The sequence below is a fragment of the Aythya fuligula genome, chromosome 4, assembly GCF_009819795.1.
Source record: "Aythya fuligula isolate bAytFul2 chromosome 4, bAytFul2.pri, whole genome shotgun sequence".
NCBI classification, from domain to species: Eukaryota; Metazoa; Chordata; class Aves; order Anseriformes; family Anatidae; genus Aythya; species Aythya fuligula.
This window is the reverse complement of record NC_045562.1, coordinates 2,692,480-2,712,730: the sequence shown is the minus strand read 5'-3', so window position 1 is coordinate 2,712,730 and position 20,251 is coordinate 2,692,480. Positions and strand designations below refer to the sequence as shown.

At 40.8% G+C, this 20,251-nt stretch overlaps 1 protein-coding gene across 1 annotated transcript in view; it reads right to left on the bottom strand.

Annotated features, from left to right (window-relative positions):
- Window positions 1–261: 261 nt before the first annotated feature.
- ARSJ (arylsulfatase family member J) overlaps window positions 262–20,251 on the bottom strand; it is a 39,115-nt gene continuing 19,125 nt past the window's right edge. The window contains exon 2 of the mRNA XM_032185928.1: window positions 262–2,858. Coding sequence (XP_032041819.1) covers window positions 1,457–2,858 — 1,402 coding nt within the window. The 3' untranslated portion in view covers window positions 262–1,456. The remainder of the gene's footprint in view (window positions 2,859–20,251) is intronic.

The following is a 20,251-nucleotide window of genomic DNA, read 5'->3' as shown; positions in this document are numbered from 1 at the left end:
TATTGTATCAATTATCGCAGATTATCAAGAATATGAAATTGGTACATCCATTAACCATCCACACAGGTGAACAAGGCCTCTAATTATATATGTAGTGGAAGGAGAAATGCTGTTTCAGAGGGGAAATGTCACAAAATCAGCCCTGCAGCAACAAAAATAATAAAAAAGCTTATTGAGTTAACTTAAAATAAACAAGAACAGAATTGCTATCTTCAATGCAAAAAACAAAAAACAAAACAGACTACTTTTCTGAATGCCATAAAAATAAACTATTTTAATAGATACATAAATAAGAAGTTTAAAGTAGAATTCTCCCCAAAAACATAAAGATGACCTAGCTTCTGTACAGAAACTGAACAATATTCACGTGACTACTTAATCAAATAATCACTTTGTTACATTCAAAGTAATTGGAGGCAAATACATAATGAAATGATGTACCTGAATCATTCTCCTTTCTCATCCTAGCAGTGTCTACAATATTTTCTTGCTTTACAGTACTCTGAGGATGTGGATCTGTTAAATAAAACTCTGAATGATAGAGTGAAAATAAAATTAAAAATCAAAGGAAACAAACAAACAAACAAACAACCCTAGCACCCAGAGGGGCACCTTGCATCACCCACTAATTAGAGTTGCAATGGAAGACAAAAAAGTATTGTGCTGTAAAATAAATTATGTCTTTTATGTACTGTAGTATAGCTATCTTAAAGTGTTTAAATATTACATTCACTTTGGTGATTTTTTGGTGCTTTTGCCTATGCCTATAATAAATTATACATGGCATGTGCTAGCTGCTCATGTGTGCTGAATAACAGCCTTCTGGTTTTACTACAAATGGGGTGAGCTTAGCACATTTAGGGAATTTAAAAAGTATTTCTGGTTTATCTATGACAGACACAGTCTAATTTAAAGCAGCTTTCTTCCCATCAGGCTCCTCTCCCGAACCCCCCTCCCCCCTGAAGTTATTCGGATGGCTTCATGCTTTTGCTGTGCTGTACCAAAAAATCTCATAGGTTGGTGACTAACACTCTCTGACATACAGAGGTTCTCAAGGTTTTTTTTTCCTTTCTCCCTATGAATCATCGGTCAGTTTGAAATCATCTGCCATTTTAACCTCTCCATAGTCTCCAAAAGTTCCGACTAATTTATGCAAGGAACCACCATTTGTCCATCAAAAATGGGATTTCTGAAGTTATCTGTGTTGTTATCTGGAATGTAGCTGTAATGGGTGAGCACCATTCTTCCTGTAAAGGAGAAAGTTTGTCGTGTGGATGTTCATGAATCCTCAAGGCACAGTGTCAAGGTATCTTGTGCTGGTGATATTTGAGAACAAATAAAAAGATGACAGCTTCCATCCGTAGTGCAGAGCTGGCATTTCTGGTATACTCTGTGAGAAGTTCAATAAAATCAGGCCAAGCTGACTTAGACTTGGCAAAAGACCATGTGCTTGAGTCTATCCACCAGCAAGACGTGAACGGCAATGTAATGATTGCCCTTTTTTCCGATTTGCTTTTTTCTTGTTCTTATTCTTCTTCTGCTTATTTGCACCTTTACTTTTATCTGACTTCTTTTTCTTTTCGTCCTCCTTAAACCACGGACCCCAGACTCCTCCGTTCAGCTTTGGGTTACTCCGAGGGTCCTTAGGTGGGTATCGAACAGGAACTGCAGTCTTATTGAACTGTGAAAGCCTCCGCAACAACTGCTTCACTACATCTGGATACCGTGCAGAGAGGTCCACCCGTTCATATGGATCAGCGGTTATGTTGAAAAGCCACACGGTTTTGCCAGCTGACCAAGAGACGCGTTCGTTGTGCCAGCGGTTGGGGCCCACGTTACTGAAGGCCTGTGGAGGCACCCAGTCGCTATATCCAGGATTTCCTGTCAGTAGTTTCCAGTGATTCACTCGGATGGCAGACTGAATCGCGGTGTTCCAGATCCCGTAGCCAGCTGCCCAGGACCCATTTTTGGCTTTGGTGTAAATTGGGTCGATGTTGTGCAAGATGTCTACCCGTGGAGAACGTCTGCCTTCGCTAATGGTTTCCCATATATCATAGCCATCCAGCTGGATGTCTTCATCGATCTGTCCTTCTGCCAGTGTGATCAAAGTGGGGAACCAGTCTGTGATGTGCACCAGCTCCTTACACACAGACCCTTTGTTTTTCAGAAGGGGGCTATGGACAAAGCCAACAGCACGGATGCCTCCTTCCCAGTAGGTCCCTTTGCTCCCTCGCAGAGGCCAGTTACTTCCTCCTGCCATTGGCTGCCCACCATTATCTGAGGAATATATGATAATGCTATTGTCATAGTAACCATACTTCTTTAAAGCAAGAGTTACATTGTTTATGGCTTCATCCAAACAAGCTAGCATCGCAGCGTATCTTCTCCTGTTTATGTTATTTATTGATCGATAATGCTCAAAATACTTGCCTGGTGCCTGAAGAGGTGAATGAACGGCTTGGTAAGCAATATATAAGAATATAGGTTTCCTGGGATTATGAGAGGCCAGGATTTGTTGTACTTTTTGCGTGTACATCTGCGTCGAGTAGATGCCATTGTCATGATCCCAAGCTGCATTATCATTCTCGTACAGGTCATAGCCACATATCCCAGGGCTGTCACATTTGAAGTGAGTGTAATAGTCACCACTGCCTAAGAGCGAGCCAAAGAACGTGTCAAACCCTCGCTGTGTGGGCATGCATTCTCTGCGGTAAAATCCCAGGTGCCACTTGCCAACCATGTGCGTTGAATAACCAACCTCCTTCAGCTTCTGAGGTAGCGTGACGTTATCCAGAGGCAAGCAGTTGGGCTGCGTTGGCCGGATGATGGAGTGCTGGAGGCCGGTGTGTATCTGGTACCTGCAGGCAGGCAGGAGACAGACAGATGCATCAGGCAGGGGGAAAAAGGAAGCTCTCAGGCTCTTACCCATGGACACCCATGCACGTAACTAACAGAAAAAAAAAAATCCTGAATATGAAGCAACTTTCATTTGAGACATTTCAAAGTGCATCTATCAAAAACTCACAAGGCTCTACCGTTAAATCTGCTGAAACAGGAGAACAGCATCTGTTTTACTTCACAAAGAGGGGCTCCCCCCTTTTTCTGGCCACTGGGCAACAATACCAAAGGAGTAACATGACACAGCAGCATCACATACTCCCCTCCCTTCTGGCCTCATTTTTAGCACTTTAATTTCCTTCTAGCGTGAGCAATGTCAGGGGATCTCAGATGCTGCCTGCGAGCCATTAGTGAGGCATTACTATTTTAAAGCCAGCAGTCAAACTCACCGGCAGTATTCCTTATGCATAATACAAAACCGAGAAGGCAGAATGATTGCGTGACTTTTTCTGGGCATGAACAAGTAGCACAGCCCTGACTTGGGACCAGCTCTCACAGCATGCGCAGCACTGAGACCCTGATGATCTGATTTCTGATCATCCATCATGCAAAACGCACATGGGCTATGACTTAGCAGAGATGTTACTAATATAACAGTGGAGCCAGCCGTCAGCATGTATGTTATGGGGCCTGGCTCTGCTCCCATGGGGTGTCCAACAGTCCCACGTGTGGGCATTTATCTCCTGAGTGAGAGGCCTAAGTACGTGTGTAGGGCAAGCACTCTAGCCAAAACTAAGGGTGCAGGTGTATTGAAAGGTGTTCATGAGCACTTGAAAGCATAATTTTACTCAGAACTCATTTTCTGTCTTTGCCTAACTAACATGTCTTCGCAATGTTCCCCTTCCTGAACTGAATTAGTCAAAATATCTATATAAACAGGATATATTTTGAGGTACCGTTTTTTTTGAGGTACCATTTTTCCCCACAAAAAGCTTTCTCATGTCACCATTTCACAATGATTATAGGAAATTATGTGGATATATACAATTTTTACAATACCTCCTAATTTGCTAGTGGTAAACATATCCGCAGCATGTAAATATACTGGACTTTGAACATGCAACAGCAGCATATTTAAAGGATAGGATAATAAATCCTGCAGTACAGTCTATGTGTGAAGAACACATATGGCATCCATATGATTAGAAAATGAATTCAGCATGGGCAGTAGCAAGTATCAAAAATCAAGCACCAATCAGTTTATACCACTTTGTCACTAAAAATCAAATGTAACAGCACATTGCAAACCAAAGAAGGCTTCTCCCTGAGTGTGGAACAGACTGAATTCTCAGCCCTGAGTTGAACGGCTAGATGCCTCATTACTGGGAATCTTCCTCAAAAATACTTTTTTATTATTTTGTAGTTGGGACTTCCTGACACATCTTGCTTGTATTGCCAATCTGACTGGCCTCCTGAGCTATTTAGAAAATTAAAAACATTAGGCTCTGCCTGTCCATAAATAACTTAAAGTCTGCTTTCCTACGATGTCTTCCTGGACAAAACCTTAGTAGGCAACATAGATGTCTTTAATGCCTGCCAATCTGTAATAATTGTGTAACTTCCATTTTATTCTTGGACTTCATTTTCACAGACCCAGAAGCTCCTGTCTAACTACTTAATCGCAGAAGCTCTGGGTGCTGCACTCCTGCTTTAAGCTAGCCTGTACTCAGCACACTGCAGCACTGCTTCCCTTTGTCTCCCTGGCACTTCTTCAGGGCATTGTTTCTATCCGTGGCCAGCTTGGGGATCTGAAGCCCTACCATCCAATTGTCCCAAAACTCAAGGGCTGGTGCTGACACAGGAGAGTTACAGCATACTCCCAAAATTATGGGTTTCTGAGCTCTACTCTTTGCTTTCATAAAAGAAATGTCACACACACACAAATATCCACATCTTTCCCATGATTCAAGTATAACATTACTCTTCAGAACAGGTAAATTACGTAAGGAAACCGCACTGACTAATGGCAGTGCCCCATACTTCAGTTTACTCCTTTGAGAGTCTTCAGAGGACTGTGCTCAGAAGACATTTAATTTCTTTCCCCTTGTCTTTCCCCCTGCCTTGTCACACTCCTTCAGTAAATTCCTCTGATCTGACCTGACTGAAAAAGTCCTTGGTCGCAGCCTGCTGTTCTCATGCATAGCTCCTGCCTTCCTGAACCTTGACAGCCTCTTCTGTCTTGAGATCAGCACCCAGGCCCTGTAGGGCAGTTTCTATCCAGCTGCGCTGATTTTGCTGGAAGTCGGAATTTTCTCTGCAGTGACGCTGAGGTAATGGAGACCCCTCCATCCTCCTCCTTGACACAGAAGCTGGACTTGGAGGGAATGGACAACAGAACAACACGTTGCAGACTAAGCTGCCTTTTGACAAAGCTTACACAGCAAATTGGGTATTCATACAAAGTTAATTCTCGTAAAGAATTCATAACCCACACGTGGATTCCCCAGCTAAGGCTGGATACAATTGTGTATCCAAGCATGAAATTCCTACACTGGCAATCTGACCAATACTGAACCAAAAAATACCATGGATTAGCCTCAGTTTATACATATTCTTCTCAGTATAATACCTGAAATACAGCAGTGCATCTTGTTGCAGCAGTCCCTTCAGTAAGTCACTCAATATGCTGGCTAAAACACACAAACACAGCCCTGCTCAAATTCTTTTCTGTCTGATTTCGTGTGCCCTTGGTATGTTTTCCACATGTATGTGGCTGCTATTTATGGCATAGCTCCTGAATATACATACACGCACTCATACATATAGATTGTATATGTATTTCCACACATGTAAAAAGGGGTCTGCAAAATAACCAATTTTAAGCCAAAATATTCCAACTGCAAAAATGCTTCAAAGAAATAGCAACCTGTAAGTATCAGGATATTCTTCCCTATCACAAAAATGGCCAGGATTTGCTCACTTTTCTGTGCCACATGCCTTCGTAATTGATCCATTATGTGCTGATATTACTTTTTTTCAGTGAAAGTATTTTATTTTCAAAGGACTTTCAGATGTTTCGTGGGAAAACAAAGCAATCTGAGCAAAAGACTGTGATTATATGGAAGTAAATGGCATTAATAGCAATAGGAAAAGTCTCTCAACATTACTGCTTTGAAACTGTATTTAGACCATGTAAGAGAAAAAAAATGATCACAGCAAAACATAAAGGAAATAAGAGGCAGATGCTGATTTGGGGGGAGTTCTCTTGGAAGATGAAAGTATGAGCTCACCAACTGCCACCAAATTGCTGTGAAATATGTTTTAGAGATTCCGTGGCTTTCCACCCCTCACCAGCTAATTCTTCAGAACACGGATTTAATCCCAAATGCAGAAAGCAAATTCTGATAATGAATTGTCTGGACCTCATCACTGTAATTACAACATTAGTAAGCAGGTCACTATAAACAAATGCTGACAGACCAAGGAATCCAATTGTTTAGCTTTTCAGACGTTGACCTTCATGGACAGTATTCACTGTCCACAGACCTTTATAGGCAAAAGGATGCGAGTATTCTGTATAAAGCATAGGTGTTCAGGGCTTGTGAATACCTGATGCACATATACTGTTCTTCCTTTCTCCTTACCCCTCCAGGATCTAGATCCTGGCTGTCTCTGTTAGATGGCTCTTCAATGCACATTTTGTCCTCTCGTTTCTATTTTATTAGTGTGGAAGCTGTTTACAGGAAAAACACTGTTTTAACTGTTCCAGCTAAGGCAGCTGCTTTTTGCTAGCTGAATGTTACACCGCTCTGTTTACTTGTTTGTAGTGGAAACTTTAAAGCAACGGATTCCCAGAGAGAGTGTTACGGTGACTTCATGGGTCCTTCTGGCTCTTGGATGCCGAGAGAAATATTTTGGAGGTTTCTTAAAATAAATAAATAAACAAATAAATCCTCCATTCTCAGTTCAGTGCTGTTTTTCAACATGATTTCCCTTCCTGTTTCAGCCTACAAGGACACAAAGCTCGGCCAGAGGCTTTGACATTACTCCTACCCCCAGTCTCAAGATGCACTGTCCATGAAGTTGTTAAAAGTCAACTGGGCATTTGGGTGCCGGAATCTTTGTGGATGCAAATCACCACAGGGACACTAAAGTCAATTTGACCTGAGCTTGAGGAACGTGTTAACGTTTGGAGACCTAATTTCCCACTTCTGATGTCCTTCGTAAAGCTAAATTGCTTTCCCAGTTCTCATCTGAAGAGCAAACCAAAGAAGCGGATCAATGACACCGATCTTTGCACATTTTCACTACTACTCCCCGAAGCAGCAAGCAAGACCTAAAGTCTGTACAGGAAAAAGATTCTCCTGGCATGCCTCATCCCCATGGCGCTTATGCAGTCTTAAACATGCGTAAGCCAAAGCAGTTTTCCTTAAAGACATCTCCCTAAGGAGTTTTCTATTCAATACTTTCCCCTTAACTTCAGGGTGGGTTCTCCTCTGAGAAAGAAGCTCAGATGTTTCTAATTTTGTAATGTGCATGCACAAAACCATTAATCTGAAGCTTTCATAATTTTAAAATACTGGATTAATTGTCTTCAAACCGAGACTCTTTTAAGGCTCACTGAAGATTGACAAACCACAGTGTGAAGTTCCTAATTTCAGGAACTTTTGCTAGCACAATTCTAGTTACAGCATGTGGGAAATTTATTTTTAGTACACTTGCATATCTCAGGAAATGTTGAACAAATTTTCTCAATTTTTAAAATACGAAATTCTAGGCTAGGATTTAGAAAAAAAAATATATATATATATTAAAGGGAGAGGGGTAGTCCTGAGGTATGCATGCTATGTTCATTAATTAATTATTGATCTTTACGCATTTCCTTGCACGGCAGAGATGTGCAAAGTACCTGACCAGACACAAACCAACATGAAAGAACCACACAAAAATATGACTTTGCATCAGAAATATTTGTCATAAAAACAAAATGTTTTATGTTGAATCCGCTCAGGTTTTTGCGAGTTAAAGAGGAGGGCAAAGTTGGAAAAGGGGCAGGTTGATACAGGAGATACTGGGGCAGGGAGAAAGAGCTAAGCTGATTTAAATGAGATGCAAATAGACCTATGACAGCCTGCCACAAATTGCTGCAAAGCCTTCAGACTGACAAAGATGAAAGCCTTCGCCTGTAGCCACAGTGCTTCTTTCTCATTTGGTATTAAGTATAATTAGTTATAAACAAAATGGTTTCTAAATTTTCATGATTTCTATTTCCAGTCTTTTCCTAACCTGGAGATGGGCAACAAGTCTTGCCTTTGCTGATTTCCACTTATCATGCTCTCGTGAGAGAAAAAGCAGGCAGCAGGCATCTCAGCATTTTTCATGGTAGCAAGTTTGAATATCTGTGTTAGATGAAATCAGGTTAACTAAAATCTCTCAGTCACATCCTCCCTCTCTTCAGTATTGATGGACCACGTGTTATACCTTTTGTAAATGCTAGCATAAAAGCTTTGGTTTTCATGCAACACGGTCTTCTCAGAAACAATCTTGAGGACCCTTGAGCCTGTACTATAGAAGTTAGTTTGTCTTTCAATAACAGCAGCTACTGCAGCAGTGCAGGAAAAAGTGAGGGTTTTTTCTGCAATAGGTCCTGGATACTTGCTTCCAAAGTAAAGCTACAGCTAAGGCTTCAGTTCAACGTAGAGTTTAAATCTGAATGTGATTTCAGTCAGGTAGTTGGCTGAAACAGGACCAAAGTAAGCAATCAAAATTTGTGGCACTAACATGAGTGATGCTATAGGTATGGAAATAACCCACAAATTAGCCATGCAGCATTTTGTCCTGCTTAAAATGTGAACAACACAACACTAAGGAGTGAAGGAACTGCCTTATATCTGAGAACATGATCTGTCATAAAACGTACCCTTGTGATGAACAATGCAAATTAAGGATAGAAAGGATGTGGTGGCTTATGTTGCCTATTTTTCTATCTGCTTACAAGCGTGGCCAAGACATTCTGCATATCTACAGTATCTTCCCAGGAGCTTTAATTTGCTATTAATTACTTGTATTGATACAGAGAAATGGTAGGATATCTAAAGGGTTACTGCTCTGAGATGGCAGGTGTGTGACTTTATGGCAGAAGAAGGAACAAAGACTTACTTCTAGAGTATGGAGACAGTTCTTCACTAGGATGATGAGTTATGGTTGGAGGATTCAGAGGAGCTCTGTGGCAGCAAGCTACATGCTGAGTACTGTGCCCACAGCCTGCCAGTGCTGTTTAATTTCCTAGAAATTTGAGGGAGGCAAAGACCGTCCATTTTCCAAAGTAAACATCTGCTTAAATGCATCTACCCGCCATTTAATCATTTTTATCCTCTAGCTTATAGCTTCAAGATTTTTAGAATTTCTCTGGGGGTAGAGGGCTATGAATGTAGAGGGATCAGAGATGTAAATGCAAACTCTAGACACCTGCAGACTTCCACTGTATTGGCCCACAGAATACAAACCGAAGTTTTCACACGCAGACATATGCTCAAGTTCATTTCATATTCAGCTGTATTCCTTGAATTTTTGTGCTTATAAATCATAGCAGAAAAATATCCACTTCTAAACCAAGTGTTTATATAAAGAGTCTAACTGAAATTATTTACTGTTTTATCACTCTGGCAGGGTTACTGCAACTATTTCACTTGAAAGATTCTGAATCTTGCTCTACTTTCAAGCTTTTTTTAAAAAAACAAAACAAAACAAAAAACAGCCAGGGCTTTTCCATCAAATATAGAAAAAAAGAAAAATAAAAGTATTGATTTATTCATGGACTAATGATTATACAGTTTTTGCTCCCTCCAGTTACCTTTTTTCAGGGACCTACAGGTTGTTTAACCAAATGGCATTTGGAACCTGATGCCTGAACTCCACCTCAGCATCATCTGGAAACTCTGAGCTCATGCAAGCCCTGGCATTTGGTCATCTGAATAATGTCCTTACACAACTATACTGCTTACACTGTGAACATATTTTTATCATCCGGCACCTAGAAATGCCACCCAGAGCTACATTAACAAAAATAAACATTTATCGAGAGCAAGAATCAGAGGGGCCCGGAGTGAGCTCCTTGTGGCCCCAGGGCAGCAGCTGATCCTGCTGCTCGAAAGCTGAGGAAGCAAGCCCAAAAGTGGTGCTCTTTGTGGCTCTCTGCTCCAACCAATTGTGCACCGGCTCCTTCATCTGCCCCAGATCCTGCTGACGAAACTGTCACCCCAGGAGGGAGGCAGAGCTTGGGAACAGCAGGAGAGAAACTGTTGTCTCCAGGGATGCTAGGGGAAAAACAGCTGACTATAGAACTAAGCCGGGAGAGAAAAGGAACAGAGACCTTTCTGCATTTCCTTGGGGTTACTCTCCCTGGTTGGAAGGGACATTTTGTGCAGGGAAAAAATAAAAAGGGTGTAATGAAACTAAAGCAGAAGCTTCAACTTGAAATCACCCTGTGTAATTAGTATTTTCATATACTAATTCCTATTTTTTACAAAACATTATTAAACTCGCAGCACATCCGCTACTAACCTTTCCTGTCATTGAGACAATTTATCTGTGCGAATGGGAGGACAAAAAGGATAAAGGAGAATGTGGGAGTAAGAAGCAGCTGGAATGCATATGTGTGTGTGCAGCTATTGTTTTCTTTGCTCGGCGTCTGCTGCAGCTGTGGAAACAGAGCACAACGTTTCCAACTTTATCACTGAACATTATTCATTTAGAGAAAAGGAAAAAATGTGTGATCGCAAACTCAACGCTCTTGGTTTCATGTCTACATGTAAGTGACATGAAAAGAAAACAACCTGACTAAATGCTTTGCATGCCAGCCACAAATCCAGACATTTCCACCAAATTCCGGGCTCCTAGCAAAAATAGACGCTTTTGGATTTTACAGCTAATCAGCACGTTATATGGGAAAGAAACACAATGCTTTGAGTCCTGGAGCATGCTGGACCTGCTCGAACGAGAACAGAAATTCACACAAACAGGTTGTCACCACGTATTTCTCTGAAGTTAAGGCAAGCAAGTATGAAGGGAAAACCAATTCAATAGTCTAAGACAAAATCCTCAGACTTGCTCCAGTCATTTTTCCAGGAGGGAAAGCAGAAGAATATGACATAAATGGAGTCTAAAAGCCATGAACTGGAGGGCAGAAGAATCCCCTCCTCAGGTACTTAAATAAAATGGTCTCCAGAGCCTGTTGCAAGCACTGCACAAGGCTGGAGCAAGACCAGCATGTCAGAACAGGGACATGGCGCACAGCAGCTGGAAAAAGCTGGTCTGGGCTACAGCCCCCATCTCCTGAACATGTGAAGTGACCTTCATTTTAACCTGCATGTGCTTCTGAGACAATGCCATCGTGGATACTGTTGATATCCCGTGCTAGTCATTCCTGCAGGTAGGGTAATTTTCAGCATTTCAGTGTCTCCTTGGAGCATTCTGCCTAAAAGAATACATTAATTGATAATATCATAGGCCTCTTTCCACAACTAGAACAAAAATAATTGCCACGTACCCGTGTGAAATATTTTTAAGCTAAAAATGTCAAGATTGAAACTTACAATTCTGTGACAGTTCAGGAAAATTAGTTCATCTTTTTATAAGAAGAATTTATTCGGTGAATGCACCTAAGGAACATGAAAGGTATCCATTATAAACTCGCCTTTCGTAAGAACTACTGTTTGATAAAAATGGCATATTGATAACATTCCTTAAGGTAGCAGCCAGTTATTTTCTTAAACATAATTAAAGTACACATTTAGACCATTTATTACTATTTCTGAACTAATATTGTCCTTATGTATTATTCATATATCCCTTAGAGTCTATATCAATCTAAGTGCTTTAAAATGACCTTGAATTGATAGAAAGGATGACTGAGAACAAAATGACAAGATATAAAATGGAGGTTAATAGTGACCATATCATTTTTATATGATAGCATTTGAGAGAAATAATTGCTCTATAATTAAAGGACATTATGACACTGCAAAAATCAGGATTATTTTCGAAGATTCAGAGACATCTCAAGTACTTTACATACCTTCAAACTATATCCAATCTGCGTGGAAATATCGCTTCTATTAACCATTGAATAACTACATAAACTTGCCATTTCTGAGCGTGACATTGGAGAATGTCACAGTTTCATTGCTTTATTGAGCTTAAGTACAACACAGGCCATTAAGTTTCTTTCAAAACCTTAGATTAGTCTTTAAGACTTTAAATTAGAGATGAATGATTATTGAGAGTATGCTAATCAAGCCATAATGCCATAATCTCTTTTTAGTATTTAGAATATTCCTATCCTGCTCTGTGAAATGTCTCAAGGCACCTATTATGGGAAATAAAGATCAGATTCTAGCCCCCTGTATCAATATGTAGCTACTTAAACAGAAAGATCAGTTTCATTAATTTCAATTGATTTTTTTTTTTGCTCAGTGTCATCAAGATATCAAAATGAGTCCCTGAATTAATGAATGAAACCCCTTTTCTATTGCAGATTCATTGTGAATGCTGATTAAGAAATACTCTTAGATGATTGCTTGTGTCATCTCAACTTTACTATCTTGTGTTCCACCTAATGTAGCCTATCATATAACGTTATGACAAAACATGTATGTTTGCATCAAAAGAAAACAGTAATCTTTTCCTTCACCTCTCACGTATCACAGCATTCAACATAGCAGGATATCCACCTGGAGCAATGTGATAGAGCTGAGCATGTATATCTAAGGCTTAACTACACATTTCTAAACACTTGCAATTAATACTGCTGAATACATCAGGAAATGATAAACAGTTATCCAAAACTGGACATTAAAAATTAAAAAAAAAAGGGAGCGTGCAATCCACTTATTCCACTTAAGCAACATCAAGCTTTACACAGCCTGCAATGCCCACCCAGACACCTCCCATTCAAGATCTTTAACACCAGCCACATTCTTGTCAGCAAGATAGAGATGCCATCTGATGTTGTCTCTGCAGGTATCCTGGGACAGATGCTTGCCAGCAATCATTTCATGCCATGCCAGAACTTCTGCTAGAACTGAACTCGTTTCCCAAGAAAAGCTACAGCCCTGACTGCATGAAGTACAGTTTTATCTATACTGAACAAAAATGCATTTTGACTTTTCAACAACAGAGATAGTTTGCTGTGGTGACATTCACTGGCAACAGCAGGGGCACTGAATCATTAGCAAAAGGAATAACCTTGACTTGCAAGAGAGGGCCGGGAGCCAAGAGACACATGCCTTCTTCTGGGTTCTGCCTGGTTTTTAGCCTGAGCATTGCAAATGAATTCTAATTCTTCTGTCCTCCTGACACTCTCAGGTTAGTTTCTTAGCCTTTTGTGTTTCCCATCTCTTTAAGCATGGATGGTACCCTGCACCTTGCACAATGCAGCAGCAGGGCACTCACTGACATTCAAAATGGGCTTTTTAGTCTTCAATGGAAAGTGTGCCTATGGCAGTGGGACTGGAACTAGATGATCCTTTAGGTCACTTCCAACCCAAGCCACTCTGAGATTCGATGGAAGGATGCAAAGGAGCATCACCCTGATGCTAAAATTAACGGGATTTGTTAAAACACAGCACTTACAAGCATCTATTTATTTAAAATGATTACTGGTAGTTACCTGCACACACTGCCATGTATCACTGGCTACTGAACCAGATCCTACCTCCTCATGCAATTCAGACTCTTGTCACTGCTACTGGATTTTCTTTCCTACTTTCTGATTCACTTGAGAAATATTGCATTAAAATCCATTTTTTAGAGCTGACCACAACATGCAAGTCCATTTTTGCTTAAGACAATGGCTGGTATTGAAGGAAGCATGTGCAGTTCCCTAAGAAATAATGTGTTAAGATAATGAAGTATTTTATCAACCTGGGTCCCAGATGAAAAGCTCCTGATTGACAACACTGGGAAATGAAACATCTTTGTTTATTCACAGGGGAGACAGAACATGGAAATCAAATGCTTCTGCTGCCATTATCTGAACGAATGGATGTAGATGTAGGTGTGCTTCTGTAACAAGAAGGAAGGAGTGGGGAGCAGTGTTACAGCGCTGTCAGTCATTTACATGACAATTTTTAACTAACAGATATTTCATACTGTATAACATGGCATATAAAGCAAAGTCAAATGTCTGTATTCAAAACACAGTGTCTTACTTAAGGGATTTTCAGATTTCTGGGAAGCAATGGAAGCGTGAAGGCAGACTGAACTCTTCCTCCACATATTCTTAAATATGGTCACCAGTTTCTTTCTCTCTTTAGAGCTCCAAAACAGACCTCTGAACAGCTCTGTTGGGACTGAAGGAGCAGCACAACTTCAGCAGGTACCATCCAGCTCACAGCAACACAACCCTTACAACAGAAGGAAATATAAGAACATCCCCAAGAGTCAGCTCGCACAGCTGCCTCAGATCATGACAAGACAGTGTAAAGCCTGGAGCTTGGCACTTCATCGGGCTGTTTTCTGCTTCTGTACCCAGCAGATTCCAGTTTCTATCTTTGCACTTCTGCCCAGCTTTGTCAAAGGCTAGGAAAATGTAAGGCAGAGCAGGAGCTGCAGTGAAACCAGGGACTGCTGGCAGCCTACACACGTGCCGGCTGCAAGGTGCCAGGGCATGGGGTGCCATGAAATTCTCTCCCATCATCCTGCTACACCATGGGACAGAACAAGCTGCAGTTAACAGGGGGCTGAGGTTAACAGCATAGCTGTGGGGTAAGCCTCCCTGCCACTGCTTAATGAAGTGCTGCAGACAAATGCCTCTTTCTTTCCCTCCTGTACTCGCCGAGTGAAACAAGTAGCGCTGTCTTGAATGTCACTGCTGCACTCTCTCGTCTTTCCTAACAGTCAGCAACTTCTCACTTAGGTGCCTCCTCCGTAACATCCTGCTTTTCTTTTTGTGCTGTGCAAGTGCCCAACAGCCTAACAGAAACCGAGGCTGCATCTGCTAGGCCAGGAAATAAGTGGAGCATTGGACTGGGCGGGAGTGGAAGCCGGCACCCACGCCGTGCTAGCCCAACAGCGATGAGAAACCACATCTCTACACCAAGAGCAACTGTGCCTAAAAACAGGCAAAGCAGGCATAAAATATTTGCTATGCAACATTAATATTTTTATGAAACCATGCCTTATTTAAGATGTTAGTAGGTGATTTTGATCCCAGACAAAATTACTTCAAGAATGACTCGTGTAATGGAGTGACAGGAGTACAGACGAGGTGGAAATGGGATGTGTACAAAGTTTTGGCAGTATGCTTTCAATACATTAAACAATCAAATCCTAGTACGCTCATGGAAGCCAGGTATTGATGCTGTTCGTGTTGTATGCCTGCCTTCCAAGGAGCTTTCTTCCCCCCACATGAAAACACTCTTTCCATGGTGATACTAGCACCTGTTTCATTAGCAATATTAGTGGAATGTTATGCAGCCAGTGGCAATAACTTGTCACTGACATCCTGTCAAACTTGTGAAGCCATGGGTTCCTCTGGCTAACAGTCATGACAATAACGTCAAAATTAACAAAATACTGCAATGCCAAACATGAAGCATCATCACTTAGAGTCTTAACATTCACCTCCCTGTAGGGAAAGGAGTATGGGAATTGGAAAGGGAAGAGAAGAAAGAGAAACAAGCTCTCCTTCGTATCTGCCATGTAAAAGAAGACAAAACATTTATTTTTTCTTTTGAAGCCAAGGATATTAAAGGAGGAGAAAGTGAGCACAGTGACTTGCTGTCAGTGTATAGCATTGTCTGCATTACGAGTGTGTAATACCACACAGAGTTGTGGCAATGTTGCAGAGCTATCTTTGCTTTACAAGAGCGTGAAGATATTGGTAAAGCAGCGTAATAAGAGAAGAGCACATCTGTTCAGTTCTGTTTGTGTACATCAATATATCATTGCCAACTTTGCAAATAGTAAAGATTACTGAGGAGCACTGAGCTAGGTTTCTCACAGGAGTGGGTGCTTACTATTAAACACATTTTCAATTTGTTCTGTGAATCTGCCCCTGCCACTTAACCATGCTGCCTAAAAGCACCAGCTCTTCATTAGCTGTCCCAGTTGACTTGTTCAATATTCAGCACATAATATATTTCAAATGCTGGCAATCTGATGTAAAATTCCTGAACAGTTCATTTTATGCCTGGCTTTTCTTGAGCAGTGCTCTATAAATTGCAGGACCAACTTCTTAGCTAGTATTGGTGTTAAAACCAAAAAACTGCTTTTCAAAACCACATTCATTTATGCAAGCTTGAAATCAAAATGCAAGAGATGTGGCTAAAGAGTCAGAAGCAACAAAAAGGGATACCAACAAACGGTCTGGAAAGCTTTAGCTCACTCCTAACTTACTGAAGTGTGTGGGCTAAACACATATTTTGACAGTAACTCTGGGAAAACAAAGTTTCTCCAATCTTTCTGATGCAACACAGAGCAGCAACACTGATGCTCATCTGAGGGCTCCACATGGTACCACCGTTGGTTGTTAGAACAACAACTGCTGCACCACAAGGGGAGGAAAGGAGTTGACAGAAAAAATGTAGAGATGAGAAATCCATGGAAACTACATTAGAATCAGAGTGGACCTGGGATGGTTGCAGAATAGCCACTTTCACTTGAACTATTTAAGTTAGGTTTGGTTATGTACTGTCAAAGAAAGTTTTATGCTGGCTCTTCAGTTCTTTGGTATGTATTTGGCTCCCTTTCCCCCTTTATTTTCATAGCAGTATCTAAATATTTTATGCACTAATGGTCTTTGAACTGTGTTTCCCTGACCCACTGACTGATTCTCATTTGTCTCTTTGACAAGTATCACAAGTGCTATGAGAAATTCATTACCCTTGTTTATCAAACAAACAAAAAACAACTCATTCTCTTTGCTGCCAATGCTACAGGTTAACTGGAAGGACAATACATTTTCACTTAATAAAAAGAAGTTGCATAAATTGAACTCATTCTTTGTATACCTTAAGTTAGCCACTCCCAAAGATACAAATAATAAAGGAGTAAGGGAAGGATATCTTCTCTTCCAGTGTGGATTAACATAAATCCTGATTTCCACCATACAAATAAGAACATGGCTGTATATGTCCACGCATCTTATTGCACACCTGGAATTATTGGTGCCAGTGATACACAGGCTGCTCTGAGGCTATTCCAGGCTAAAATCCAGTGTTTCACAAAGTGCAAAAGGTTTTGTAGCATGATGAGAAATAAAAATCTAATGCAGGGCATTTTATACAGTCTATCAAAGTACCTCAGTTCAACTTAGTTAGGTAAGTCTGCATTAACTACACTTTCTAGAATAACTCAAACTTTTCAGATTCAGAAAAAATAGGTATTTTTCCTCTGCTTTTTCACATCTGTCTCCATTCTTATTCCCATTAGATGAACAAAAATGCCTATGCTTGAAATTACAGTCAATTGCAATTCTAGAATCTAAGCTACTGTGATTGGTTTGACAAGGAAATATCTACTTTTCTTTTGAGATTACCTGCATTCCTTGTATGAGATCTTAAATTGTACAGTTGAAACTGTTTTGCAGTTGGACTCAAAATTAAGACTGTAGCTTCACTGCAATTTAAAGCACTTTGTTATGATGAAACCAATTTTTTATTTCATTTGCTCCAGAAAATCTCTCATCAGTATTCCTGCTGAGCATATACATATCCTTTGCATCAGCTACATTTAGAAATATTGGAATCAAAGCTTTGCTGGCTCCCTGGGCCCCAAATAATACGGGCTTCAGAGATTCACCTACAAGAAGTTTTGCTAATTGCCTTCAGCTCTGGCTTATGCTTTTTTTTTTTTTTTTTTTTTTTTTTTTTTTTTTTTCCTGCATAGATGTCACTGCTTTGCCTGAGTTCACCTATTTAGCTCTCTTGCCAGGTTTCAGGAATTCAGTGCATCCTTCACAGGTGTCATTATTCCGACAGCTGCAGGACTTACAAGGGACATCAGACAGACACAGTGATGTTCCTGCATTCAAGCTCCTGATTCTGAGCACGGTCTCAAAACTAGGTCCTTTATCATTGGAAGTTAAGGGTTTGTTATGCCTTTTGCCTTAAGGAAAAAAGAAAAGAAAAAAAAAAGGGGGGGGGGAGGAAGAAAAAAAGGAGAAAACACCATCACCTGAAACTTGTTTTTCTCTTGGTTTCATGCATCAGTGTGAGATGGGACACTTTTGAAATCTCAGAGAAAAAAGACGAGAAAAATACCTTCAGCTAAACTACAACAGAAGGACATAAACAGAAATGGCAAAATAGGAGTTTGACTAACTAAGGCACAGTTGAGACACTCATGCAATCTCTAATATAGATGCAGATATTCTAGTAGTCAGAATCCTGAAAATAACAAAGCAAAAAATACTGCATTTTGCTACTCGTTTTTCTTTTGCTTTTCTTGTTGACTTTTTTTTTTTTTTTTCTGTATCCCCTTGGGATGAAAAAATAAATGAAAATTCTAATTCTCCCTTGAATCTGTAATTTCCAAGGTGTGTTACTGAAGCAGGAAAAATAAAACAACAATTTAGCAACATTAAAAATTCCATGTGCATGACTGTTAAGGAGCTCTTGGTTATCTTAGGAATGGAAAAGTAAAATTTAAATGAGCTTGCTGAACAAGTGGAAACATGCGAAGCATACTGTACCTTTTAATAAAACCCCAAAATGCATATACGGTCTTTCACCCTCTCACCAGAAAAAATGATTTCTCCCACTCACTCCCTCAGGAATGTGCTTACAGAATTCCACTTCCCCTGACTCAATAACTCCTACTTCAAAATTCTTCCCAATTATGGCCATGTTTTCAGCTGCTTGTTTAAATTGCATTTGATGGCCTTTTATTACCTGCAGATAGTTTATTTTCTAGAGAAGAAACATAAAAATGTAGCACTATGTCTGCACATGGCACTTTTCCATCATCAAGCAAACCGGCAGCTAAAGAAGCAAAATATGGATTTGGGGAAAATGGAGTCTACTGATCCGTCTCAAACTTCCTACGAAGTTCATGTTGGCACTCTGTAGGACTTTGTACACAGGACTCCGACCGTTTAACAAACAGCGGTGTCCTCTTGAGATGTTACTCCGAGAGGCTGCCCTCTCAGAGATTGCCACCTCAGAGAAAATTTGCCTTGGTCCTAGCAGAAACCTCTTTCGATGACGGCTTAAGCGAAAAGCCCAGGCCGCGGTCTTATCTTGCAAAGACAAAAATTAGGCTCCCTTTTGCTCCCTCTAGCACTGGTGCAGTGACCTCTGACTTCAGAGAAGGGACAAAAACTTCAGCAAGACCAAAGTGTCTTATCCAGGTGTCCCACTGGCCATCCTGCCGGTGGCCCCAGTGCCTTTGGCCTGCGCAGGCCGCAGGCAGCATCATGCTGCCCACCGGGTGCCCAGCTGTCAGAGGTGCTTTGCTCTGGCTTTGCTGGCTCCTACATCGTCATCCACCAACGTGGATTAGGACGTGGTTTCTTTCCTCCCTCACTTCCCTCAATAATGCCTTGATGAGGTGCAAACTCTGAAGCAAGTGGTATCAGCGGACACACACAGCCTGTGAGCGTTTCTTTCTCAAGCCGTAATGGAGCATGTCATACATAGCAAATAGGTTAAATCATCTGTTTCGGTGAAGGAAAGCAATCTGTTCTCTCTCTGTCATGTTTTCTGGCACACCAACTACACGAACCCATAACACTCTGCTTTTTCAGCAGGTCCTTCAGTCCCAACAAGGGACACAAGTCGGGCAGGCACACACAGCGAAGCCACATTCACCTTCCACAACTGCGCCCCTTTCTCTGGTTTTTGCCTATTCCCTGCCTTCAAGCACCTACCACTCACTTCAGTGGGCTGTCTGGGTTTATTTAGATTCCCGTACCTAAACAGCTAATTTAAGGAAATCCACACTGTTTTTGCCAAATGGTGTATCAAATTATGGCTTTCATAGAGTGACATTTTGAATGAAGTATTTCCATTTTACCAAGTCACACCTTCTTAATTAACCACAGCAAAATCACATGTCTGTATTAAACTTTTGATTTAGGTTCATCTATCTAACAAAACAGAGCCAAATTAATTAACAATACACTAACTGGTAGATGACATTTCCGAATTGCACCCTGATTAGTAAGAAGAGCACAGCTACCAACCATTCAGAAAATTAGCAGATCAGAGCATCAGGATTTCACCTCTGGAGACGGATGAAGTTTTACCTCTGGCTAAGGTCATTTGCATTCTTTGTTTCCTGCGTGTGCCATGCAAGAGATGGACCCACACTTGACATTATCAACATATTGCACTGTATCACTGGCTCTTTACCAGCTTTTTAAGTCTGTCATGAGCATCTGAGGAATTATGATGAGTGTGGAAAATGTAAT